At 54.8% G+C, this 26,914-nt stretch overlaps 3 protein-coding genes and 1 non-coding gene across 4 annotated transcripts in view; 2 read left to right on the forward strand and 2 right to left on the reverse strand.

The window, feature by feature from the left end:
- The window catches only part of TOP1 (DNA topoisomerase I), an 85,901-nt gene extending 84,047 nt beyond the window's left edge, over positions 1 to 1,854 (forward strand). The window contains exon 21 of the mRNA XM_043884139.1: positions 570 to 1,854. Coding sequence (XP_043740074.1) covers positions 570 to 672 — 103 coding nt within the window. The 3' untranslated portion in view covers positions 673 to 1,854. The remainder of the gene's footprint in view (positions 1 to 569) is intronic.
- Positions 919 to 12,562, reverse strand: LOC122681114 (collagen alpha-2(I) chain-like). The gene is made up of 5 exons (XM_043882830.1): positions 12,428 to 12,562; positions 11,710 to 12,255; positions 7,964 to 8,058; positions 2,937 to 3,034; positions 919 to 1,235 (listed from the first exon to the last, which is right to left on the reverse strand). Exons 1-4 carry the CDS (start codon positions 12,560 to 12,562, stop codon positions 2,992 to 2,994), a joined length of 819 nt encoding a protein of 272 aa, XP_043738765.1. The 3' UTR covers positions 919 to 1,235; positions 2,937 to 2,991.
- On the reverse strand, positions 5,296 to 5,397 carry LOC122682287. Its single transcript, XR_006337306.1, has one exon. It is a non-coding gene; the product is annotated as a U6 spliceosomal RNA (small nuclear RNA).
- The window catches only part of PLCG1 (phospholipase C gamma 1), a 33,249-nt gene continuing 18,784 nt past the window's right edge, over positions 12,450 to 26,914 (forward strand). The window contains exon 1 of the mRNA XM_043884121.1: positions 12,450 to 12,777. Coding sequence (XP_043740056.1) covers positions 12,561 to 12,777 — 217 coding nt within the window. The 5' untranslated portion in view covers positions 12,450 to 12,560. The remainder of the gene's footprint in view (positions 12,778 to 26,914) is intronic.

The raw sequence follows: 26,914 nt of genomic DNA on the forward strand, positions 1-26,914 counted from the left end.
TGCACCATTGTTTACTTGTTTCCCTGTAAACACCCCCCCCCCCCCAATAAAATAACATCCAAAATAAATGACTTCTTTTGGAAGATGCTTATTAGTTAACTTGAACTATTAGTTTGTGGGCTTAAGAGGAGCAGCCATCCCCTGTGGGCCAGGGGTTCCAGCCAGCTCTTGTCCCCTTTCTTTTCTTTATGTCCTGTCTGGTGCTGGAGGTTTGGTTGGCTTGAGAGGCGATAGAGTGTAATGGTGAAGAGCATGGACTCTGAAGCCAACGTGCTTGGATTCACTTTTCAGCTCCATGATCACTAGCCACATGAGAATGAAACCAAATCCCCTAACTTCTCTTAGTTTTTCATCTGTACCTTTTTCATTTACACACCTGCAGTCGTACCTAATTTAGAATGTCGGGATTCAGTGAGTCAAGCACACGAAGCCCTAAGAACACATCTGGTACCTTATTAATTCTCCTTCTCACCAGATGGAACAGAAGGTGGCACATCCAGGCCCCAAACTGGGTCTGACCCACGTCTCCTGAGACACACTAACCCCCCTTCTCTCTCCCTTATTTGCAGGTGCAAGAAGTGGGGGGTCCCCATTGAGAAAATTTACAACAAAACCCAGCGGGAGAAGTTTGCCTGGGCCATCGACATGGCTGACGAGGACTACGAGTTCTAGCCAGTCTTGAGGGGCAAGAGTTCTGTGAAAAGGAACAGTGTGGTTTGGGAAAGATGGATAAACTGTGAGCCTCGCTTGCCCTCACACCTGAGGGAGAGAGGCAGCAAGTCTTAACCAACATCTTTGAGAAAAGATATTATAAGGGAGAGCTGAGCCAGTTGTCCTATGGACAACTTATTTAAAAATATTTCAGATATCAAAATTCTAGCTGTATGATTTGTTTTGAATTTTGTTTTTATTTTCAAGGGGTCAAGTGGATGGGAATTTGTCAAGAGTTCTGCCAGGCAAATTCACTGTTTCACTGAAACATTTGGATTCTCTTAGCTACTGTATACGAAGTCCGATTATATTGGTGCGTTTTTACAGTTAGGGTTTTGCAATAACTTCTATATTTTAATAGAAATGAATTCCTAAACTCCCCTGTTCCCCATTTCAGGAATTTAAAATTAAGTAGAACAAAAACCCAACGCACCTGTTAGAGTTGTCACTATCTATTGTCATGGGAATCAATTTTCATTAAACTTGAAGCAGTTGTGACATCGGCAGTGTTTTGGTTCAGACACCTGTTCACAGAAAAGCATGATGGGAAAATATTTCCTGACTTGAGTGTTCCTTTTTAAATGTGAATTTTTATTTCTTTTTAATTATTTTAAAATATTTAAACCTTTTTCTTGATCTTAAAGATCGTGTAGATTGGGGCTGGGGAGGGATGAGGGGTGAGCGAGTCTAAGGATAATAAATAATCAGTGACTGAAACCATTTTCCCATCATCCTTTGTTCTGAGCATTCTCTATGCCCTTTCAGATACCCATCTTTTTCATTTAAAACCCCAGTCTTTCACTTGAAAGATTTTATTGTATAAAAGTTCCACAGGTAAAAAATTTAGAGGAAAATGAGTATTTGGTCCAAAAAAAAAAAAAGGAAAAATAATCAAGATTTTAGGGCTTTTATTTTTTCTTTTGTAATTGTGTAAAAAATGGGAAAAAAAAACCACATAAAAAGCAGAATTTTAATGTGAAGACATTTTTTGCTATAATCATTAGTTTTAGAGGCATTGTTAGTTTAGCGTGTGTGCAGAGTCCATTTCCCACATCTTTCCTCAAGTATCTTCTATTTTTATCATGAATTCCCTTTTAATCAACTGTAGGTTATTTAAAATAAATTCCTACAACTTAACGGAAACTTGGTGTCTGCCTCTGTGTTAGCCCAGGGCCCCGGGCCAGAGTAGGGCTCCAGGGCTGGGCCTTGGTGTGGGATGTGGTCTGCCTGCTCCTGGCTGCAAGGGTGCCTCCCTCCCTAGGAGCTGGGGCTGCATCTGTCTTGCCACCGTGGGTATGGGCTGAAGGGGAGGGAGCCAAAGTCCACATCCTTAGAAGGCAAGCCCAGGAAGTGAGGGCGGGTACAGAAAAGCTAGAACAGGTTGGGTGCAAGAACTATATTTGGAGCCTAGGGTAGGTTTATTGAGCGAAGTGGAACAAGTGTATTCGGGAAGCAGATTTTAGAACACTTCTGTGTGTGCTGGTGAGAAGCAGTGGGGAGCTTCTTTGGGCCTACTTACGTGGCTAAGTTACTGTCAGGATGGCGGGAATTAAGGATACTAAGCCAGTTAAAACACTGAATCCCAGAAGCTCTTCTCCAGACAGATCCTTCTGACAGAGAGGGAGCGGTCTAGAACCACTTCTCGGTGCTCTAGTACCCGAGTCAGTCAGGATCCCTACAAAAATTGTTCCTCCTTTTATCCTAGGTTATAGCTAAGTCTGCGATGAAGTTGAAAGATTAAGTCTCCTGGTCAAAAGAAGCAGGTAACAGGAAGGCCAGAGTGGTCAGAACCGATCATTTAGCTAGCCCTAAGTCCTCTAGCCTGCCAGCTAAGGGTATATTCTGGGAGGATAGCCATCTCCCTGATGGTCTCTGAACTTGGAGGCCGGGGCTGGGCCAAATGCAGGGAATCCTGAAGGGTCCTTGGCAGCCTTTATTTCATCAGCCAGTGAGAGAGGCAGCATTCACCCCAGGGAATAAAGGAGGGTACGGAGCCACTATTGCTTTGGAGCAAGAGACTGAAGCCAAGTATTTTGAGTTCAATGGTTCTGGGGAAGCTATACCATGGGACGTAAGGAACAGCAACAGAGAGGCTTGTCCATGAGCCCTATCAATGCACTTGAGCAGCACCTGTCACAGCCAGGGGACAACCTTGGGCCACCAGTGAAAACAGGATAGGAGGCCCTGCGGGCACATTTAACTGATGAGCAGAAACCTGTGCCTACCTTTTCTGGCAAGGACCGTTCTTCTGAGGGCAGGTGCAGAGCAACTAGATGCTGGTCAAGAACAGCTGTGAAGGACTTCCTGGGCAGTCGCAGCAGGCCTGGGAGAGCAAGCCAGAGAATGGGGGAAGCTGACCTGACCACTGCGACAAGGGAAGAGGCTAGACAGAGGTGAGGGCCAGGTATGCAGGGCCTCAAAGGACGCCCAAGCATGAAGTCAGGAGGACCACCCCCCGCTTCCTAGTCATCTGGCAGGTAGGTTCCCTCCTCCCACTTCCAGCCCTTAGGTTGGATGTGCAGGGTCTGCCCCACCCTCTCCTGTCAGGCCCTTCCGTGAGGCTGGGTCCAGCTGTGGGCAGAGGGAGACCGCTTCCATGTGCCGCCCCAGCCAGAAAGCTGGTGCTTTGCTTGGCCCCTTCCTCCCTCACCGCCACCCCCAACATCCTGTCAGCAGGTCCTGTCTGTTCTCCCTGTCAAGTCTACCTCAGGCCTCTGTGACATTTTTTCTTTTTTTTTTTTAATGAAAAAAGAAAAGAAACCACAACTCCCAGCCCTTTTCAGCCACCACCCCCTCCCTCTCTCTATTTCACAAACAAGCACCTGGAATGAGTCACCCCTACCACCCGGTCACTCCCCCACCCACTGCTACTAGCTTCTGCCCCATCTTGCTTCCAGTACCCCCTTCCACTCTGACCACAGTCACCCAGGAATGAGCGACCAAACCACTAACCAGGCTCTGCTTCTGCATCTCAAACTTGCAGTGGCACCAGACACTTCAAAAATCACTAGTGATTCTTAACGTGTCATAAAATCCACCCATTTCCAGTATACGGTGACTTCTAGTAACCACTGAGTGGTACAGCCATCAGTGTGCATCAGTTTTAGAACTTCATCCCCTCGGTAAGATGCCTCATGCCAGGGACAGTTAAGCCCCGTTCCTACCTCCAGCCTCCATGAATCTACCCTCTCTATAGGTTTGTCTTTCCTGTACATCACACATAAACGGCACCATTCCCTTAAAGCACCCCTCGCTGGTCTCCACAGTGCCACCGTCTCCTGATTTTATCCCTCCGTCTCAGGCTGTGGCTTCTGTTACCACCTCTATCAGGTCCTTAGCGGCTGCGGTTCCCTTTTGTGGCTGATTTCATTCATGCTTGAATGTGACGAGCCCCACATCCCTACCTCTAACTTAGGCCCCTCTCCTGAGATCCAGACACACACTGCCAGCTACACCTTGGTGGGGATGTCCACGGGCTCTAGAACTGTGTTTGGAACCTGCCACGACCAGCCCACTGGCCGTGGTTTCACATCTCAGGGAAAGGCACCACCATCCACTCTGTCTCCCAGCTGGAACCAAGGGCAGACATCCTTCACACCTTTCTCTCTCATATCCAGTAAATCACCAATTCTGATAACACCTTCTAAATACCACATACATCGAATCCCGGTATTTCCTCCATAGAAAACTTAAAAAAAATTTTTTTTTTTTCCTGAGAAAAGGAATTTTACTTACATTTCAGTCTTTACAAAATCCCCCATAAAATGGGTTGTTCTCTCAACTTGTTTTGAACCAAAAAACACTTTTTGGAGAAAACACATTATCCTGAAATGACCTCAGTCAAGCTAGTTTTGGATGATTGTTAGTCCCCTGACAAAACCAGTAAACAAGGAAGCAAAGAAATTTACCACAGACTGGGCAATTATTTCTCACAATCCCAAGCACTGCATTCGAACAGGTTTCTTCAAGATGACTTTAAATAGCAATACGGTGTTGATTTTTTTCAGGTTTGAAAATGGCACTGCAGTTATGTATATATGTTTTTAAAGAGTCTTTTAGAAAAACCCTGAAATATTTATAGATAACACTATAGAGCTAAGATTAGTGTCGAAATTATATGGAATGGGTTAGTGTATCGAGTTTGACATGAAACAAGAGTGGCCAAGAGTTCATAATTAAACTGTCTGATGGGTACATTTCACCATGCTATCCTGTCTCCATTTATATACATTTTAAAGTTTCTGTAATATTTTTAAAGCAATACAGTGTAAGTGGGGATTATGTCAATCATTGATATGTATCTACAGAAGAAATGAAAAAAAAAAGCTATTTAATGTTAAACAGAAAAGTAATTATGCTTAGGTTAAAAGTTCCAGTTGACAGTATCACATACTGATTCAAAAAGTATTTTCTCTGCAGCAACATGGATGAATCTCCAAAACATTATACTGAACACAGACCCAAGGGTACACACTCTGTGATTCTACTTATATGAAATTTTAGACCAGGCAAAACTAACCTGTAGTGACAGAAAGTAGACTTTGTGGTTGCCCGCTGGGGGCGGGGGAGATTGACTTTTTTTTTTTAAATATGGAACGCTTCACAAATTTGCATGTCATCCTTGTGCGGGGGCCATGCTAATCTTTGTATTGCTCCAATTTTACTGTTGTGTTGCCAAGCTGAGCATGAGACGGACTCTTAAAGGGCACCCAGAACACTGTTTGGGGTGATGGAAATGTCCTATGTCTTAACTGGGTGGGGGTTACAAGGGGGTATACATTTGTCAAAGCTTTCCAAACTTTACACTTAAAATGGGTGAATTTTCTGTAGGGTATTCCTCAATAAAGCTGGTTTTTCATAAGTGCTCTTTCCCAACTGAGAAAGATGATGATGCACTTTCAGAACTTACATTAGATGGCTCAAAAAGTGGGCTCTTATGGTGACAACTATATAGAAGTTAAAGATTCATGTAAAGAGTTTGTAACGGCAAATTCCCTGGTGATCCAGTGGTTGAGAGTCCGCCAGCCCATGCAGGAGACATGGGTTCAATCCCTGGTCTGGGAAGATTCCACATGCTGCAGAGCAGCTAAAGCCCATAGGCCACAACTACTGAGCCCACGTGCCCTAGAGCCTGTGCTCCACAACAAGAGAAGCCACAGCGATGAGAAGCCCTCGCACCGCAACTAGAGTGTAGCTCCCGTTCACTGCCAGGAAGAGACAGCCCGCAGGCAGATATGAAGACCCAGTGTAGCCATAATTAACTAACTTTAAAAAAGTTTGAACATAATTACTGAAAAGGCTAGTGTGGGAAAAAAATCAATACTTATAAATTAATACAGCATTTAAAATAATATGTGACTTTAAATACGTGTAAAATATGTAACTAAATAAACTTCCATATGTGGACATCTGAATCATGTATCCCTAAAATATTTAAGCTGTCATGAGAGGCCCGCATACCACAACAAATAGTCGTCCCCATTCTCCACAACAAGAGAAAGCCTGTTACAGCAAAGAAGACCCAGTGCAGCTAAAAACAATAAATAAACATAATTTTAAGCTTTCTGCTGTAGTTGCAAAAATGGCCACAAAACACCTGTGGTGACCTTAATTTGAAAACAAGTGATTGACAGTCTTGTATCTGGAGCAGAATACCTCTCACTTGACTCTGTGCCCACAGCCACCGGCAGGTCTAATGAGGTCAGCTGTCCCTCCCCAGTGCTCCAGGGGCCCTTATCACACTGAAATGTCTTCTGCTGACAAATGTCAGCTGGCATTTCTCTCTCCCCTCCTGGAGTGGGAACTTGGTCTGATTCCTTCTGCTGTCTCACTGCTACAGGGGTGGCATCGGGAACGTGTGCTGGAAGAAGGGCAGAAAAGGTAGAAAAATAGTGGGTCTGACCTGGCCCAGGCCACAGCAGCTAGCAAGGGTGCTCCCCTTCTCTGCCTGCAGAGAGGCAATGACAGTGTCCCTGGAGTCCAGCTCTCCTGCCTCAACATCTGGGCCCCGCAAGAGGGGTGATCAGTAGAGGAGAAGCAGGGTCTGCAGAGAGCACAGAGTCCTGGCCTGGTTTCCCCTCGAGTGACAGAAAACACGAGGCTCTCGAGGGGCTGAGAGTACATCGCGGGTGTGCAGGAGGATGAGACCTAAGAAGTGTGAGGCCCGGTGACTAAGGTGGAGCCATGGATGGATACTGGGGACCAAAGCTCAACAGCCAAGACGACAGGTTGAGGGATGGAGTTCAAGGTGCACCAAGGTGAGTACTTACTAAGCACCAGGTGCAGGCTGGCTGACTCAAACCCATGAGAAGGGCTGGTCAGCCACCTAACATAAAATACTACTAAGTAAAAATTAAAGAAAAGTTTAAAGAAGAGGAATAAAGTTTCATATGTGGACTAAATTAGATGCTGCAAGTATATAAATCTGTCTACCTTCAACTGTGGTAGGAGCTGCCTGCGCTTTACTTTTATACCTTCTACAGTCACTCAAGGTCATTACAGGGAAGAATGAAAACTGGGTGGGGATTTGCTGCTAATCTGCGGAGAACATTCTCTACTATTTCAAAAAAGTAAGTGTCCCCTTGAGAAACTTCCCTTATCATTTAACCTCAGGAAAATCTTTCTCCCCCAAGGAATCAGTTATCAGAATACAAAGTTTCTGCTTTGGATACCAGGAAGCTCAATTTGATTTTCAATCACCACAGCCGTGCTAACCCATATTCACTGAATTACATTCTTCCTTTAGATAATAGCATATCCCATTTTTATGGTACCATAGTTCTGATTTCTTAGGAAATTCTCTGAGTACTTAAGACTGAGAAAGAAGACACCTGTGGCGGGCAGAGGGATGTGCCACTCAGATTCCCCTTTGAGGGAGCACTTGTTGCTAGGAGACCATCAGCCCCCTAAGACCACCGTAGTGGCAGACATCTGAGGCTGCGCTTGGCCCAGGACAGGCCACGTTCAGTGCCTGGTGGAGGGACTGCAACAGAGCTCCCTGGGTGCAGGCTGAGGCTGCCGCCAGACCTGCATCATAGCTCAACTTCTCCCAGTGCCCCCTCCCATTTTCTTCCCTCCCTTCCACAGTGCTGATCCCAAGGACGTGTCCTGAAAAAACACCCTGCACACTAACCTCTGTCACAGAGGCTTCCCAAAGAACCCAACCTGGAACAAGATGTAACCAAACAACCAAAAATAGAAAACACATCAGGTATGGGTATTACAGGGAAAGAAAATACTGAAATGTTCATACCTAGGTGGAAGGCAACGTGATGTGGACTCTGGATGGGCCTGAATCCCATTTCTGCCGCCTCTTAGCTTAATGTCTCCGGGCCTCAGTTTTTCCTTCTGTAAAATGAGGATAATAGAGTACTTATCTCAGACTTCCGCGGTGGTCTAGTGGTTAAGAACCCGCCTGCCAATGCAGGGAACACGGGTTCAGTCCCCGGTCCAGGAAGATTCCCCAGGCTGCGGGGCAACTAGGCCTGTGCGCTGCACCTGCTGAGCGTGAGCCCTAGAGCCCCGTGAGGACAATGAGAGAAGCCACCACGATGAGAAGTCTGCGCACCGCAGCTAGAGAGTAGCCCCTGCTCTCCGCAAGTAGAGAAAGTTCACGTGCAACAGTGAAGACCCAGCCCAGCCATAAATAAATAAGTTGTTCAAAAAAATAAATAAAAGTACTTATCTCAGGGCTGTCATGAAAAGTAAATGAGTCACTGGGGGTAAAGCAGTTTTACGGGGCTTACTATATGTCAAGTGATGCTCTAAGTGTTTGGTAAGTAAACACCCATGGGGTCAGGCTCACAGAGCCAGAGGGGCAGCTGGGCTGGGACTCCACCTCCCCCGCCCACTCCAGGCACAGGTACTGGTGTCGCCGGAGCATGCTGAAGCATGAGTGTTGACAGAAATAGGCTCAAGCGAGGCGAGCCTGGGTGATGTCATGGGCGTGTGCCTGGTGTGGGTGCTGGGCTGCGCCTCCCAGCCAGCGCAGCTGCAGGCACTGCCAGTAACACCCACGTCCCCATATATATATGCTGAGCTGGGGGAAGCCCATACTGGTCACACCCTCGGCTCACCCTGCTTTTCCTGAGTCTCCTTGGGTGGAGGCAGGCACCTGAGGCCTGGGATGCTGGCTCAGAAGTCCCAGGAGGAAATGGGGCCCTGTTTCCTGATTGAGGACCTGGCAGCAGGCTGAAAACATGAGCTCCTGTTGGCGGGGATTGCTGGAGCCCCTGGAGGCCCAGCCCCAGAGGCAAAAAGCAGAAGCCAGGAAGCCCGGGCTATATGTCGGGAAGCTCTCAGAAAATGGAGAAATGGAGATTTCTAAAAAGCATCACTGCCCACCAAGTTGTGAGGGCAACAGCACTTAGGAGGCCTTCTGGGAAAATGGATAAGATCAGATGAGCAGCGAGGGGCCCAGCCAGCCCCCCACGTGTCTTCCTGGCCTCACCAACACCCCCACTCCCCCCTACTCCATGCTCCCTCTCAGTAAATTCTAGCCTTCTTCCCATTCCTAGACTTAACTAAGCTCTTTCTGGCCTCAGGGCCTTTGTATATGCTGTCACCTTGTCTAGAAACGACTTTCCTCCAACCCACCTCTAATAACACAGCCAGCCATCTCCTCACATCCTTCCAGCCTCTGCTGAGTCCCGCAGAAAAGGAAGAGGTCTTCCTTGTCTACTAGATCTGAAGCAGGTCTCCCTAATGTTTTAGCTCACAGCTCTGTTTTTTCCCTCCATCACAATTGTCCCTACATAACAGAGTGCTTACCTGTCTTAAATCTGTGAATTCCTGGGGGCCTAGTGCTGAATTTCTCTTGTTTTCCCGACTCCTGGCACTAGCACTGAGCACAGACAGGGAAGCTCAAGTCTGCAAACAGGGACGAGCACGACATCAAGCCCCAGCAGGCCCAAGCCACACACTGTGAGCGCTCAAGGTCTGCACTCACGCCTCCTGTGGCCAGGGCCAGCCATGCCAAGGGCCTCCCCTCACCCTTGCTGAGTAGCCAGCCAGCCCATGTGCCCACTGTCCACTGGCACCTATGGAAGCCAGGGGCTCTCCGGTGAGGAAGAATATGCACGGTGTCAGATTTAGGGGTTCAAATCCTCACTGGTTAATTATGTGGCCTTGGGGCGAGCCGTAGAACTTCTCTGAATCTGTTTCTCATCGGTAAACTGGGAACAATAATCCCTGATTATAGTAATTATAAGGATCAGGTGTGAGCACATGTTGCAAACCTTGTAATGCTGGGCCAGGCACTGGGTCAACTTTCATTCCTCCCTCCTACTTTAAAGGTCTGTCACTAGGTGGCAGTCCATCTCAGCCACTCCACCTCCCCTTGGGTGACCACAGCCAATTAGCACAAACGGCTGCCTCAACTTCAGGCTGAATTCTCAGCTCCTTGGGGGCTGCACTTGAGGGCATCAACACACATACACATGCTACCACTACAGCAAGACAAGTCAAAGGCAGTCCCCAGACATTAGTCATCACCCAGCTGGGTGGCCTGCCTGAGCACATACTCTTATATACGTACTCACACATTCCTGGACGCCTAGATCTTTTCCTAATTTTTTTTTTAATCATTTTTTGAGGATCGCAAAGAATTGGACACGACTTAGTGATTAAACAACAGCAGCACATGGCATGTGGGATCTTAGTTCCCTGAACCAGGGATCAAATCTGTGCCTCCTGCATTGGAAGCATGGCGTCTTAACCACTGAACCAGCAGGGAAGTCCTTGGATCTTTCTCTAGCATCAGCTGGGTGCCCTGCTGGGCCTCTTACCCCTGAAACGCAGTACGTGGTCCTGCTTTGTCTGGCTCAACATCCGTCAGACAGGCTCTACTGTGACTGAAGGTGTCTTTAGTTTGGGCGGTGTTCTGTGACGGGGCAATCAGACTGCCCCGGGTGCGTCTAGGGAGTGGCTGCACAGCACAAAGAGTACAAATTAATCGAATAACCACCAAAAGACCTTGTGCCTGGAGAATGGAATGAAAGGGAAGTGGTGAGAGATGAAGTGGGAAAGAAAGGGGCCAGACCATGCCGGACCTGCTGGGCCAGGTAGGGGATTGTGTGCCAAGGGAATTCTGGATGATTTGAGCCTGGAGGTAGGGAGTGAGGATTTAATTTCATTTTGAAGACCAGAGCATAGGGGCTTCTCTAGTGGTCCAATGGCTAAGACTGCACTCCCAACACAGGGAGCCTGGGTTGATCCCTGGTCAGAGAACTAGATCCCGCAACCCCCAACTAAAAGATCCTGCATGCTGCAACTAGAACCCGGTACAGCCAAATTAAAAAAAACAACAAAAAACTAGAGCATAGGGAATACACGCAGTCAAAACCAAGGAAGGTAAACAGTCTGGACGAGAGAAGATGAGCCTTGAGGTTGTGGGCAAAGCGGAGACATGGGAAGGCAGAGGGAATGGGACTTGGAGTGCTGCGGGGTTGAGGGAGAGAGAGGAACCAAGGCTGTCTCCAACGGTTTTAGCCCCGAGCACCTTACCAGAGGCATGTTCTGAGAAACTGAAGACCATGGGAGAAGCAATTTGAGGAGAGATGTGAGATGTCTGTGCTACGTGGGTACGTGGAACAGGTAACGGGATGCAGGGGCGGGGGGGGTGGATACAGCTTCGGCGCTCGGGTGCCTGAATTTGGCGGGGGGCAGTGACGCCGAGGGAAGGGTCAGGCCGCCTTGGGAACTGACTCAGGACCCACCCCAGAGGAAAAGAAGCTGCTGAGGTGTCAAAAGGCAGCGGCCAGAGACGGAGGAGGAAAACAAGGACAGAGTCGGCTCGGGAAAACCAAAGCTCGGGAGAGCATCTGCAGCAATGGTGCGGAGCCACAGGGCCTGAGCCCGCGTCCTAGTCGCATGGAGACTCGCGGCGTAGGGGTGCGGAGGGTATGGCCAGGCCAAGACCACTGGAGGGCTCGCAGGGGATGCTCAGGCCTGTGGGCTACTCCGAATAACGCGACTCCCCCCCACCCCACACACACACACCCGCGAGGCCACTTCGGCCGCAGGGCCCGGGAAGATCTTGGGTCCGACGGTCGCAGGCGCTGCCGGCGGGGCCGCCCCCGGCTGCCGGGGGAAGGGAGGGGGGAGAGGCGGGACAGGCAGGCTGTCCGTCAGAGCCTGCCGCCCAATCACCGGGTGGTCCCGCCTCCGCCCCGCCCCGGAGAGGGCGCGCGGAGGACCCGCCTCCTCCTCCGCCGCCGCCGCCGCCGCCGGTGTGAGGCGGCCCGGCCTGGCCTGGTTCCCTCCGCCGGGCACCCCTCCCAGGTACCGGGTTTGGCCGGCGGGCCCCGGCGGGCGCCCCGGGCCTGCACTTCTCCTCCCGGTGGCCGCGCGGGCGGTGCCCCGCGAGCGGGCTTCGAAGGGGTCGCCGCGGCCGGGCCTGTGCGGGACGGTGGGCTGGGCAGCCGCCTGTGCGCGCGCGACAGACGGCCGGGCCGGCGCGAGGTTGCCGCGCGTGATGGGGCCGGCCGTGGCAGCCGGGCTGTGTCCGGGGCGGCGCGAGGAGGCCCCGTAGGGCCGAGGGCCCGGCTAGCGGATTGCGGGCGACGCGCGCGCGCGTGCCCCGACGCCGGGCCTGCCCGGGGGGTCGCGGGGCGCAGGCGCGGCGGGCGGGGGTCCTCCCCACGGGCGCGCGGGCGCCTTTGTTCCCGGCGCGCGGGCTGGGGCGGGGCCTGCAGGGCCGCCCCGCCCCCGCTCAGGCCCCGCCCCGTCTCCGCCCGCAGGAGCCGCCGCCGCCGGGGTCCGCTCGCCCGCCGCCTGCGCCGCGGCCGCCGCCAGCTCGCTCCCGCCGGGCCTGCGCCGCCGCCGCCGCCGCCGCCCCCGGCACCCGAGCCATGGCGGGCGCCGCGTCCCCCTGCGCCAACGGCTGCGGGCCCGGCGCGCCCTCGGACGCCGAGGTGCTGCACCTCTGCCGCAGCCTCGAGGTGGGCACCGTCATGACTTTGTTCTACTCCAAGAAGTCGCAGCGGCCCGAGCGGAAGACCTTCCAGGTCAAGCTGGAGACGCGGCAGATCACGTGGAGCCGAGGCGCCGACAAGATCGAGGGGGCCAGTAAGTGCGCCCCCTCCCCACACCCCCGGCTCCCCGGGCCCGCCGCGCGCGCGCGCTGGAGCGGCGCGGGGTCTGCGCCCCGGCTTGCGCGCGCCCGAGGGCCGCCGCTGGAAAGACTCCGGCAAACTTTCGGGCCCCGCCCCCGCCTCGGCCAGGGTGGTCACTGGGGGCGGGGGGCATCCGGGTCCTCAGTCACCTGACAGGACACCCCCCACCCTCAGCAAGGGGGGAGTGTTCCAGGCGCTTTGCCCAGAGGCCTAAAAATCCTAGCGAGTTGGAGACCAGCGGGACCGACGTCGGGTCCCCCCACACCCTGGGAGCGATGTCGGCCGAGGCAGCGTCCTCCCCCGCCAGCCCCGGAACCGGAGGCCAGACCAGATGCACCGTTTTTCCAAAAAGAGCAATCTGGTGCACCTCTGGGCCTCCCGGCCGGGCTCCTACTTACAAAGAAACCTTTGGGTTCCCCAAGTAGAACTTAGGCAGATGTTGGCGTAGGGCTGGTTTTGGAGCGGAGCCGGGCCTACTCATCTCTCTCTTGGGGCCAGGAAGGAAGGTGGTCTTGTTTGGTTTGGAAAAGCCCGAGAGGAGGCAGTGGATGTTTTTCCCGCCGCTTCTTTTGTCCTGAAGCTGAATTTTGGAGGTCTGTGTGCGTGGGCAGACTCCCAACGCCAGGGCAGGGAAAGGGGCCAGGCTTCCCCTTGTCCTTTGGAAGCAAGCACATTCTCCAGAGCTTGGCCCCAGAAAGGCCAGCCTCACTGCTTCGTGTCAGGTACTCTTCAAGAGGACACAGCCAAATTGGGGTCCAGCCCTTTGTGTCCTGCGTCCTGTGGATGGAGGGAGCCAGGAGCGGCTACTATTTCCTGCCTCTTTGCCGTCCCAGACCTGACCTTGGTTGCTTCTGCGAAAGAGAGAGTTGGGGGATTTTGAAAAACCCCAGATCCTTCAGAGAGTGATGCCACTGAGCGCGTGCCTATGCTGTGGCCGGATGGGCCCCCCAGCTCTGCCCTTCATTCTCCCGCCTCCAAGTGTGAGATGATGTGTCTGCGACCCCAGGCTGTGGGTTGCTTCCTGCAAGAACCCCCCCATCCCCCTGAGACTGGAGTTAGAGCCAGGCTCAGAATTAGGACTGTGAAGAGGAAGAGGGTTCAGGAAGTGACACCCCCCAAGAGAAGGTCTTCCAGACCTTGGGTCTGGCGTACCTGCGTGTGGATGACTGAGGAGACGGGGAGGAAGGAAGGTCTTGTGGTGAGACAGCCATCCTCAGCCGCACACTCCCGATCTCACACAGCTGCTGAGCTTCCACACAACAGCAGCCTTCCTCCGTGGCCCCCTCGGGCCCTGGCAGCCAGCGGGAGAAAATGTGAGATGATTTGAGAGCCTGGATTCCAGAGTGGAGGAAGGACAGACCCTGCAGAGGGCGGGAGGGACATCACCCCGGCATCAGACTCAGGCACGGCCCCTTCGGTGTGTCTGTGGGTTCCCGGGGCTCTCCTGAACTGGTAGCGGCTGGCTGAGGTTCCCAGGTAGACTTCTGGCTAAGAGGCTGCGTTTCACACCGTGCACGGGACCAGCAGGCAGTTGAAGTGCAGCCCAGCGGTTGAAGGCAAGGTTGGGCTTGAAGCCCGTTGTCTTAGTTGTGTATCGCACCCAGGCCGCTACTTCTCTGAGCCTTAGTGTCACCATCTGTGAAGTGGGGGTAATAATATCTCCACCAAATGAGCTTATTCTAGGTGGGTAAAGGAGAGGATTAATGTAAAACAATATACGTGGGCTTCAAATCCAACCTTGCCTTCAACCGCTGTGCTGCCGGACACATTCTAAATGTTTAATAAACGTAAGCTGTTATTCATGACAACAGTAGTAGACTGTGACTGCCCCCCTTGGACTGGGACTGTATGGCTGCACAAAAGGGTGAGGGAGCAGGAAGGGAGGAGCATGGGGACCCAGCTCACATTTCACTGAGATCACTACCTGGAAAAGGGAGGAAGTGGTTTTGTTTTGCCCCAACCCAAATACTAGTCACCCCCCTATCACGTAGAGCAGGGTATGGAGTTGTCTTGAGGAGACTTGCACATCTGTCTCCTGGGTGGGTGACTCTCTTGTCTGTAAGTTGGGGCCTGTACAGAAGGAAGGGGTGTGGAGAGGCAAGGGGCTAGTCCACCAGGTCTCAGGTCTTGGGGGCTGGAGGCAGGAATGCCAAGGACCTGATAACCCCAGCCCCTGCGGTTGGATCCATAAGAGGGGTGCAAATTCAGTGACCTCATCAGTGAGCTGGGATTTGAGAGGCCTGGGGCCTGGGCAGAGGAGGTAGAAGGGGCCCTGGCCCATTGATAAGTTGCAGCCCGAGACTGAAGGAGTCTGGGTGAGAACCCTGGTGGACACTGGTGTGCAGTTCAGGCCTTGGTGCCGGAGCCTTCCGCTGAAGCTGACCCAGAGCCGCTTGTTCGTGGGTGCACCTCATTGCTGGGTTCTGATCCCTGCTGCCGCCTGTGTAGGTTCTGAGGAAGTTTGGAGTGCCAGCAGGGCCCCTTGCCACCTGGCCTCTTGCCCAGGTGCCTCAGATGCCTGGCCTTTTCCTGCTGACCCTGCCAGGGTACCACGCAGTGTCTGTAGCCTGGCCAAAGAGAGAGACACTTGTGGGACTCAGGTTATCCGTGGGCCTGCAGGGAGATGGGGTTCAGTGAAAGTGCGCGGTGGGTGCTCACAGAGAGGACCTCGTTCTGGCCTGAGTCCGTGCCCTCTCTCTCCATCCTCCACTTGTGAAATGCGGCCGGCAGGTGCTCACCTCGCGGGTGGGAGCTTGGCTTCAAAGGGGTGGGGTTGGTGCTGGTTGTCACGGTGGTGTGACAGGAACCGGGTTGGTGTTTGGCTTTTTGTGTTACAGATACTGACATAAATGAGTACAAAGCAATTACAGACTTCCTGCTGAGTGCTACAGAGACTTGTCATCATATTTTCTTGGCAGATCCGTTAAAGGGCCCCAGGGGGTGGTCTGGAGTTGCCACCCCACTTTACAGACGAGGAAATGGAAATGCAGGGAGTGAACTGTGCTGCCCCGTGACAGCCTCAGTGGGACCCAGCCCTCCCGGCAGGTGCTGGCCGGCCAATCCCAAGGGCACTCTACGCCCTGGCGTTGTGCTCTGAGTGGCCTCAGGCCCCCAATCCTGGGGTCATCGCTCCTCTGAAGAGAAACCTTCCTGTTCGGACTGTACCTGACAGACAGCCCCGGCCTTTCTCAGCTGTGGCTCCACACTTGTGGGTTGACATGTTCAGTCAGGGGTTGCTGTGGGCACAGTGGCTCGGGTGGGGAATTGCAGCCCCGGGTTTTCGTCTTTGTCTTTACAATCGATACCCTTTTAGACACCAGGCTTCCTTAGGTGGTGAATCAAAATAGGCCCTTGCCTTCAGGGAAACTGACGAGGACAATGGTGGTGACAGTTGCTGCTCCCTTTGAGGCCGGGGGCGGCAGGGTGGCAGAAGAAGGCAAATGCCCCGGACCAGGCAGGCAGGCTCGTGGGGGAGGTGACATAGGGACCTGCAGTCTGAGGCCCGACCCCGGTGGCCATCAGACCACGGAGGAGACAGACCCCAGGGCCAGCCCGGAAGGCTGGGCGCGGGGAGGGCGGGCCTGTGGCGTCGGGGATTTTCCTTGTGCTGCGGGTTGGTCCCCGTGGGAGGGGGGTGAGAGCCCGCGTCCGGATCCCCGCGCTCGCCGTCCTCGCATGTGCTTCCTGTCTGACTGCAGTTTTTCCAGGGGAAGTCAGAGCTCTCAGTGTTTCCTCAGCATCCCCCCCGCCCCCACCGGCTTGCCCTGATGTGTGGGTTTCCAGGCCGGCCCGGCCAGGCCCCTGTGCATCTGGGGCTTTGTCTTTCCTGGGAACCTAGGGACGGGGTTTGCTGTGCCTGGGAGAGCTGAGCACACCACGCCGGGGCCCCCAGCACCTCCAGCTTCTCCCCTGTGTGTGTGCCAGGGCCCGCACATACGCGCACAAGTGCACAGGCTGGAGTCATCAGTTAGAGATCCTGGCCGCTGGCTTGTTTTGGGTTGCCCCTTGGAATGAGGGGCATTTGCTTGCTCAGCAGATACTCTGTGAACACCTCCTGTTTGCCCAATGCTAGGCACTGAGAGTTCAAAAGATGAACAAGACCTGGACTGTGCCGTTGAGGAACAACTCTTGGAAGAGGCAGGTTTGGGGATGTGTAATTATAACCCCATGTATTCCGTACCATAATAAAGGTCCAGGCCCAGAGCTTCCTGTGTGCAGAGGAATGAGCTCTGCCCAGCAAGCTGGGGGTCTAGAGGAGAGAGCCAAGAGGGCTTCGCAGGGGAGGTGGCTGGTGAACTGGCCTGAGTGGTTGAGGACCTTGCCTGTGCCCTGGGTGAGGCCCTGAGGACCGCTGCACAGGGTGGGTTTGGGGGCAGAGTAGGGAGGGCCGTGGCGTGCCGAGCCTCGTGGGTCGTGCTCTGTCCTGTGGCAGAGCTGTCACCAGAGGCTGAAGTGGGATGTCTGGGAGAGGTTGAGGAGGGGGACCCGGGAGCCGCTGCGGGAGACAGCATGCCTCATCTGCTAGCCGGTAGGCGGATGAGCGGTGATGGAGGCGTGGAGGCTCCTGGAGGCAGGAGGCAGAGGAGCCGCAGTGGCTGAGCACCAGGGCTCTGAGCACTCACACTGCCTGGGTTAAAAGCCTGCTGTGCGGCTCGCTTGCTCTGTGACCTTGAGCATGTGACTTTCTTGACTCTAAAAGAGAGATGGTAACAAACGCATTTTTCTCATAAAGGTTTTGTGAGGATTCGGTGAGAACGTGTAAGGTGCTTGGCATCGAGTGTAGCGTGTAAGTGCTTCACATGTGGGAACCCTGACGAGGAAGACCCTTTAGTGGAAGGGAGCAAATGTACGTGTGGTCGAGGGGGCTGGCTGCCACGTATTTCGATGTGGGGACCAGGTGGTCACCTAGCCCCTGTCTCTTGTCATCAGGGCTCTTTCCCGCCCCTGAGTTTTGCAGGGTGTCAGGGCAGCTGACTAGGAGCAGCTGCTTCGGTATCACATGAAGATATCAGATTGGTCTGTTTCTAAGAACTTCGCCCTGAGAAATGGTATCTGAGTCCGTTGGTGGGAGACCCCTGACTTCTAGGAAAGGCTTTAACACCGGCAGCTAGGTGTTGAGCTAGGGCCTGCTTTTGCCTCTCCTGTCACTATCCGTGTTGGTCTCTATTAACTCAGGGCGTCTCTTCCTACTCTGCCCTTTTCTCTGATGTGGCTTCAAAGAGGTCGGTGAGAGCTAAAGCTGGAGGGAAGAAGTGAGGCCTGCGGTAGCAAAGGCCTGATACTAGAGGATAGGAGACTTCCCTCACTGCCAGTCCTGCTCTTAGAACTGCAGAAGTCAGTGGGGACTTTGAGGGGAGTCCCAGGAGAAGCGGGGCGGGGAGGGGAGTGCTCTAGCTTCCCCAGGGGGAAATCTGTGAAAGCAGCTGGTAACAGGTGATGAGACTCCAGGCCGAGCCCAGGGTGAGGAGTGGTCCCCAGCAGCTGTGGCCAGAATCAGTCAGATTTGGGTGAGAGTCTCAGCTCTTCTGTGCCTTTGGATACAAGGCACCTGAAACTGATCTTCAGTTCTAAAAGTAGCAGAGAGGCAGGCCCCGGGCTCTCCCTCACAGAGGGAGGGAGCCTCCCCCTCAGCCGTCTATTGACAGTGGTCAGGTGAGGTCCATATGAGAGTGCTCAGGACAGCACGGGGCCCTCGTGGGTGCTTAATAGCTCTGGGTTTCCTCTGCCTTCACCATAGCTTACTGCAGCGCTCCAGTTCTTTCCACCACCACGCTGGCCTCGAGGCTACTCCAACAGCTGGGGGCTGGAGGTCTGTTTCTTACTTCTTTGTTCCCTCCCTGAATCTGTTCACAGAGGTCACGGGCAGGAGAAAAATCGGGTATTTCAGTCGTGCATTGGTTCATGGAGCATTTTCTCATCCGTGGGGTGTTATAACTCCACCACAGCTCCCGCAGAGAGACGGAGATGCCAGGCTCCCCCTTGCAGAGGAGGAAACCAAGGCCCCAAGGCGAAGGCCACCCAGCGAGTTCATGGTGGTGCTGGGACTGGAGCTGGAATTCCCGATTCCCTCTGCAGCGTTCAGTTGATCCCTCCACTTGGGGGCAGCTGATACGTGGGTGTTGTGGAGAAGCAGGGTTTTTATTTACCTGGACGGGGCTGTCTGATCTCTCCTCCACCCCCCGGCCGGATGCGCTGTTCAGCCAGCCCAGGCTTCGGTCTGGACACGCTGGGCTCAGTGGTTCCCTTGAGAGACCCAGGCTCCCTCTGCAGTCCCCCCATCGAGACTCGGTCCTCCCTGCCGTGGGGTGGGGGGGTAGCTGGAGAGCCGTGCTCTGACTTGCTCTCCCTGGGTTATGATGACAGCCGCCCTGAGCCTCTGCCAGGGAAGGGGGAGCCTGGGGCTTCATGCTCGAGGTGCCCTGAGAAGGGCCTTTGCGGGACCCAGCGACAGGCTGAAGAGTGTGCCCTCACCCGCGGGTTCCTGCGTTCATCCCACATTGAGTGTGGTCTCCGCTCCCGTGTTTGGAGCACACCCAGCGGACATGGTCGCTCCCGCCTCTGACCTGTTCACTGAGGCCGTATCTCCAGCGTCGTGTGCTTTCCATGTCACCATAGCTACTCTTTCCTTTGAAAAAAAAAAAAAAGGCCCCGAAAACAGCTTTCTTGGTCCCCTGCGGCACATGAGCGGGTGAGACGCCGCTTGTGCCCCCCTGACTGGATGCTGGCATTTGCTAATGTGCCAGGTGCGTGGAGGCTGAGGGTAAACGCAGGGGTTGAGGCTGTCAGGGCCAGAAAGGAAAAGTGATGAGGTGCGGGCGCTGAGAGGGATGCAAGCCGGGGAGGCGCCATGGGTCGGCAGAGGCGGGGTGTGCCGTGTTCATCCCCATGGCTGACAGCAGCCGGGGCCTGGCTCTCCCCCGGGTAGGCCACGGGCGCCCCTGTTTGTGCAGAGGGTTCTTGGTGGCGTCGGGTCAGCCCCCAGGTGCAGAGCCGGAACACCACGGACAGATGAGGCCGGGGCGGGGCAGTTAACTCCTGACACCTGGGCACGGGGTGCAGGACGGGTGGCCCCACAGTTGTGGCAGGTAGACTGTAGCCCATGGGGGTCAAGAGGCGGCCTGCCCTGGGGTCTCGGAAACAGGGAACTTGGTGTTCCGGCTCTGAGGCATTGCAGCTGTGCTCTCGCCTGATTGTATCTCCTCCTTCACCCCAACACATGTGCCCCTGCTCACATCGCCACAGCTTCCTGCCGGCGGCCCAGGGTTTTAGGGCCGCCCTTGGCGGCTGAGTGTGCTGGGCCTCCAGAGAGAGTGGGCCCGAGGCTGCCTGGAGATGGTGCTCGGCCCCGCAGGGGAGGAAGGACATGGGAGGGGCCAGGCCGAGCAGGTGCTGCAGGTGGTCGCTCTGGGGGAGGCCGAGGCCTCAGGGGTGCGGCTCAGAGTCTCCACTCGCCCTCCTGCCTCCGCTCTAGATGGGCTCCCTCTCCTCGTGCACCCAGTGCTTTTTGAGGTGGCGCTTGGCTCGCCTCTGAGAGGCTGCAGTGGCTGAGTGCCCAGCACAAGTCGTAGCTCTCCCCGCCGCACCTCGTCACCTCCTAGGAACCTGGCCGTCCTGGGGGAATCAGGGAGGCCTCCTTTTTACAGCCCACATGTAGACTTCGTATATAGGCACTGTGCTTCCTTCTGGGCCCTTCCTGGCGTTGGCCAGTGGCCCTGGCTTCGGCAAGACTCAGGATGCAGAGTAAGTGGGGCAGGGCTTTCTCCTGCAGGACTGGCATCTCCCTTGCTGAGCCAGGCCTGGCACCGAGCAGCCTAGGGTTAGGAGGCAAGGAAAGGAGGTGACCCAGTCCTTGATCCTGGGAAGCTTGCGATCTGGAACGTGCCGAAAACCTTGAGAGCCCCGGGCCAGCAGGAGATGGTTGTGCCGAGTGCTGTTGGCTGAACCTAGGGCTCCAGACAGCGGCAGCCTGTCGCTGTGGGTCGCTCCCCCTGCTGGCTGGCAGGCTGGCATTGGCTGGAGGGTCAAGGCGTGGGCTCTGTGAGGAGCGGCGGTCTGACCGAAGCTCCAGGCCCTGGCGGCGGACAACCGACCAGACTGGTGAGGGCTTGGGCCTGGGTGCGTTTGACCACTTGTTTGTGTGAGATCTAATTCTAACTCGGCAGGGGCGGGCCATGCGTGTTGGGGTTGGCTTCCTGTTTTCCTAGACACCTGGGGATATGGCTGAGCTGAAACGTCCTGAGGGAAGTGGTGTTTTTAGAGGTGCCCCCTGCCGCCCAGTTCACAGTGTCCTTGGCATGGCCTTGCCCATGGGGGGAGTAGGGCTTTGACCATCCTGGGCCCCTGGCTGTGGGTGTGTGGTGGGTGAATGCTAACGCCGTGGGATGAGTGACTTCAGCCTCAGGCCCAGAGAGTGTGGGCCCGGGTTCCTGAGTGACTAACCCTAGGAAGGAGGGGAGGGGCTGGGCACAGGTCCCAAAGGCTTCTTCCCTGCCTACTCCAGGGCAGGAGGTCATCTGGGAGGTTGGGAGGCTGGGGAGTGGCAGGAGGAGGGGCTGACAAAGGCTCTGCAGACCACGTCCCCCCATTTGTCATCCAGCTGTTAGGTGGTAGCTCTCCTGTGCCGACCCTAACCCAGCAAGAGGGTAATGCGCCTGTGTTCTCTTGTCAGCTCCCAGCTGGGACTGTGGCCCTTCTTGGGAGCTCTGAGCATGTCCAGCATGGAGGTTAGAACAGGTTGCTCTCAGGGATCACTCAGGCCAGCAGTGAAATACAGAGAGGGTCCCCTCCAGTGGGAACCCCTGATGCCCAGCTTGCCCCTGACGGTGTCTGGGTCCACGGCCTGAGGACCAGCCCCCGCTGGAGGGGTGAGGCTCTACAGGCCGGGGCGGGAGGTGAGGCGGGAGCTGTCTTAAGAGGGTGGAAGTAGGGAATTAAAACCAGGAAGGGGAAGTCCCAGGGTAGCCACCCCTCTCAGCGGGGGAGTTGATTTCGAAGAATCTGAGCTGGGCTTCCCGGGGATACGGGGAGCAGGTGTTCCCTCTCCCCTTGGAGTGGGCCGTGTCCTGTGTGGGGTGACCTTGAGGGGCCGTGGCTCCCCCGGAAGCAAAGGGAGGACAGGCGAGTGGTGGGGCTTGGGCTGCTGTGGCCCAGAGGGAGCGGCCCGATCCTGAGGCGAGGCCGGGAGAGCGGGACAGTGGGCGGAGGAGGGCGTCTGAGTGAGCAGGCCTGCGACGTAATGACCCTGTCCATTGTTCAGAGTGTCTCCAACCGGGACATTCAAGGTTGACCCTGTTGGGCATTTAAGGGCTGGCCCCACATTTCCCCCGCCGTGGAGAGAATGGCCCGTGCTGGCAGTAATACAGAAACCAGAAAGGCGGGGAAGCAGCACGGGTCAGTGAGCTCCGTGGGGGAAGGCCTCTGCCATTCACCACCCCCCACCCATAGCCCCTCCTCAGCCCCCAGCCAGAGGCCCCTCTCATTTCCCTTTGGGGGTGGGGGGCAGGCCCTGGGTTTTTTCTTTCCTCTCCTAACGCAGTCCATTCTCTGCTAGGCACAGGGGCATTTGGTTCACAGCGTCAAGGACCTTATGATCCAGTGGAGAAGATAGTCAAAGAGCCTTAAAATCCACATGGTTCCCACTCATCTAGGTCCTTGGTAAGCGTGGTCATTAATATAAATAAAGCCAGTAGGGCTCGTTCAGGGATCAGATTGGAGAGTGGTGAGCATCTACAGAGTCTAGCTTAGGCACCGCTCTGGAGGTGAAGCTGTTATCTGACGAGGTGTGGCAGGCGGCCTGGTTCTGGTGAGGGGTTGACTTTGAGGTCTGCGCTTCCCAGGTGGCGCTAGTGGTGAAGAGTCCATCTGCAATCCAGGAGACACGAGAGACGTGGGTTCGATCCCTTGGTCAGGAAGATCTAGAAGGAAATGGCAACCCACTCCAGTATTCTTGCCTGGAGAATCCCATGGACAGACAGCCCATGTCACAGAGTCGGACACGGCCAAGCGACTGAACACACACGTGTGACTTGGAGGTGAACAGGCAGAGACAGCAAGTAGGCAGTTGGCTTGAAGGGTCTGAAGCTTACAGTCAGGGGCTGCAGTAGGGCTGTGTCTGTGAGTTTTCTGTGATTGGTAGTGAAAGCTATGGGCCTGTGTGACGCTGACTGGGGAGCAGGTGTTGCTTCGGGAGAGGAAATGCCCTTGGCCTGGGCCTTGATGAAGGCCAGCGTGTCATGGGTACAGTCATGGAGCCCAAGAAGCAGGAAATCAGAAGTCAAGAGCAGAAGTTCAGCAGGAGAGAGGGTGTGGTCAGCCGTGTTGATTGAGAGTCAGGAAAGAGGAGATTGGGCACGTGACTTAAACCCCGGATAGTACTCTGTTCCTCCAGGTGGTCTGAATAGACGGTGAGAAGCATTTCATCGGGCCTCCAGAGAGCCTGGACACTCTATACCTGGCCTTGCTGGGCCCTCAGGTTCTCTCCTATAGCTGGGGGCCTGGCAGACACAGGCCATCTAGAAAGAACTTGGGCAGCATCAGCCTGCAGAGGGGACAGAAGTCAGCATGCCGGGGGCTGCCTGGGGAGTCCTGCGGGCCTGGGCAGAGAAGTTGAGGCAAGCCCCTGCTGCACTTGCCCCGCTGTGACATTGCTGGCCGGCGGAGGCCAACCTTCCCTCCCCTCTCATCCACCAGACTCGGAATGTTCTTTTCTCCAAACATTCGATGCCTTGGCTTTCGTGATCCCGCGTGGGTGAACCTGTGCGGGCCAGTCCTCCCGACCTGCCTTCTGTGGACAGAGTGGTCCGAGACCCCCGAGTCCAGCTGCTCACTTTCTCTGGCTCCCGGCGCCAGCGACACTTCCCTGTTCCACCCTTTGTAGGCCCTCCTAGTTATCTGCTTCCCCATCTGTTTCCTCTGCTGGGCAGGGGCTTTCTGACTTTCTCAGGGGCAGGAATTCCAGTGCCTTATTGATCTCTGTTTACCCAGGACCCACCCTGGGGCCTGACCTGGAGTTGGTGGAGGTTTGGTGCATGTTTGATCTGGGTGATGGAATGAGAGAATAAGCCCGGTAGAGAGCTGCTCATGGCTCTCCTGGCTTTGAGTTCTCTGGGTGGGGCCCCTTGCCCTTCCTTCCTTTGGGGCCTGGGCGTGCTGTTCCCACCTCTGAGATGAGTGGGACTCATCTCACATCCTAAGGGACAAGGGCTGCCCTCCTGGACAGTGTGAGGGCTTGCTGCTTCTCCTCTATGATCCCAGTGTCAGGGGTGGCTGCTGCTGGGTAGAGGGTCCCCATTCTGCTGTGAATTACCACGTGACTGTGACAAGACCCCTGGGAGCCTCCTGTTTCCTCATTGCTCCAAACAGGAGATTCACCTAGAATCTAGACTCCAGGCGATTCACAAACTGGCAAGGATCTGTTACAGCTGTGACGGAAGCAGTTAGTATGGAGGGGTGCAGGGTCCCATGTAGGAGGGTCCACAGACCCCCATCCAGCTGTCTGAATGGTCTTTTCCTGCTCTTCTCTGTCAAGTGTCTGGGGAAGGGTAATGGACAAAACCCCGCCAGGCGCAGATGCCAAGCCCTGCCTGGGGTGGACTTTGCACTCCAGGGTTCCACTGGGGCTTCCCTGTTGTGTCCTGGGAGGGGTCTAGTCCTTTCTCCCTGCTGTCTGATTGAAGGTGCTTCTTTACCAGAAAGGAAAGGGGATAAAGCCCAGCCTTACCTTCTCTTTGCTGCCTGACCTGTGAGTCTGGATCCTCGTCCTCTGTGAAATAGAGGCTGAAAGCTACTCAGCCCTCGGCTCTCACCTTTCTCCATAGGAGCTGCTCCTGACTTCTGCTGGGAAAGTGGGGGTGGGGTCGGTGGCAGGGTGAGGACGCTCACTCCTGGTCCTCGGGCAGCAGGCAGCGGCACGGTCCAGCAGATTCCTGTCCCACCTGTGCCCAGGTTGTCTTGTCTTGTCTTTGGCCATCTCGGTCCTTTTCCTGAGCCGTGACGCTGTCAGAGCTGTACACGGCTGGCTGGTCCAGGCGCCCTGGGGTGCAGAGCCCCTTTGCCGCTGGCTCCCTGGGGTGGGCAGCAGAGGTGCCCAGCCAGGAATCAGCTGGCTGGCAGGGCACGTCCCTTTCATCCTCTAGGGAGCAGAGCTCAACTCTGTTTGCGCCCCCCAGGCCTCGGTGTGTTGTTCTTTGGAGGGGGGTGCAGGAGGCCAGTGACTTGTGGGGTGGGGGCTGGGAACGACCCGGCTGTGTCTGTGGAGAAGGCGTGAGCGATGACAGGTCATTTCTGGGAAGATCTGTGCAACTCTCCTGGCGCCTGGGACCTGCTTTTTTCAATCTCCTGGTGGCCTTGGCATAGAGCCAAGGAGGGCATGGTGCTCAGGGAGCCCTGCCTTTTCTCTTTTGTTTTCCCCAAAGCACCATCAGCTTCCCAGGGTTCCCACAGCAGGAACCTTTGTACAGGAACCTCCCAGTGTTTGCAGATTGCTCTGGCCCCCAGGGGCAGTGTCCTACCCCCACTGTGGCTGCTGTTGCTCCTGTCTGCATGGTCACCTCACTGATCACTGCGCTTGCATATTTGTTGTAGCGTCTCAGCCTTTATTACCCCAGTGCACCACCTCTTCCAGGAAGTCATCCCTGATAACCATCTTTGAGCATCTGTGGCCTCTTAGATAATTAGCTCTGCTGTCTAACTCTCATGTCCATTCCCACTTTTAAGCACTCGGTCAGCATTTTGAGGCCTCCCCAGGGACCTGGGAGTAGGCAAGTGTGGTCTTTTCCTTGTGGAACTCACAGATCAGTGATCTTGACACCAAGGAGGCGCACCAGACAGACTAGAATAGGGGAGCACCAAGTATGTCTCTGGACCAGGCATGATGGAGCCTTAGGTGAAAAGGTGGGCCTGGCACGTGCAGGGGCTCAGAGCTAGGAGGAGTGCTCGGAGCTGAAGTGAGATGGGGGTCTCTGGGTCTCATGAGCTTGACCAAACTTGGGCCCTTTTGAGGGATGCTGCTGGGCCTTGCGCAGCTTCCTCGGGTGCCCTGTGGGCTGAGCATCCACAGCCCAAAGGCAGGGGCAGTGCCAACCCCAGGGGAAGGGACCTGTCCCAGTAATGCTCCCCTCTCTCAAGTTTTCTAGATTAAAAAAAAAAAACCTTTCGTATTTATCATGACTTTGTTATTTTAAGTTGTAAAACATATTCACGTGCATTTTAAAAAATTGGTATTATTTACTCATTGGGTCTTCGTTGCCGCTCAGACGTTCTCTGGTTGTGATGAGCGGCAGTTTCTCCAGGTGCAGAGCACGTGGGCTCATTGCTCCATGCCATATCTTCCCAGACCAGCAATTGAACCAATGTCCCCTGCATTGGCAGGTGACTTCTTAACCACTTGACCGCCAGGGAAGTCCTGCATGCATCTTTATACAGTTAGTTTCTTTTGCAGTTTCTACCAATTTATTTATGTACTTTTTAAAGGGAAAATGCTCTTAGAAATATTTCAGCGAGTGCATCTTTCATGTCCAGAAATTTCCGTTTTTGTTTCGTGGTGATGGTTTTCTTTACCAGATCTTCATCATTTGGGGGTTTAGTTTTCAGTATGTCCTCATGTCCCTTTCTAGCAAACCCGTCTTCCTGTCTGTGTAGTTCTCTGTCTGCATGTGAAGGGTTTATGGCGGCAGGCCCACCCCTCACTGAGGCCTTCAGTTTATCCCCAAGCCACCCAAGAAGAGACAGACTTGCTCAAGGCCTGAGCTGTATGCTTGGAAACAGGATTTGAAACTTGGCCTTTGTGATTTCAGACCTGTTAGTGCCCTGCTCTGGTCCCTCACCACAGGCACGGTGGGGTGGCGTGGGGCTGTGGCTGCAGCGGGCCGGGTGAGCCTTCTCTGGCTTAGAACCTGTGCCCGGATGCGAACTCGGAGGCTGCATGAGTCCCAGTCTTCCCTCACGGTGCCCCATCCCTGTGAGACTGCGTTTGGAGCTGGGGAGATGGCAGTTGGATTCTGTTCCTTGGGCCCAGGCAGTGGTGGGCCAGCTTCACCCTGCCCAGGTTCGGGTTCGCCCCCAGAAAAGCGCTGGCAGTGGCTGCCATTGTC

The sequence above is a fragment of the Cervus elaphus genome, chromosome 23 (genome assembly GCF_910594005.1).
Source record: "Cervus elaphus chromosome 23, mCerEla1.1, whole genome shotgun sequence".
Taxonomy (NCBI): domain Eukaryota; kingdom Metazoa; phylum Chordata; class Mammalia; order Artiodactyla; family Cervidae; genus Cervus; species Cervus elaphus.

Excerpts from the sequence above, each read along its gene's own strand:
- LOC122681114 (XM_043882830.1), bottom strand. The coding sequence starts at position 12,562 with ATGGCTCGGGTGCCGGGGGCGGCGGCGGCGGCGGCGGCGCAGGCCCGG. Across the intron at positions 12,256-12,427 it reads GCGGGCGGAGACGGGGCGGG|CCGGGCCCTCGGCCCTACGG; the intron begins GCCTGAGCGGGG and ends GCAATCCGCTAG. Across the intron at positions 3,035-7,963 it reads TCACGTTGCCTTCCACCTAG|GCCTGCTGCGACTGCCCAGG; the intron begins GTATGAACATTT and ends TTGCTCTCCCAG.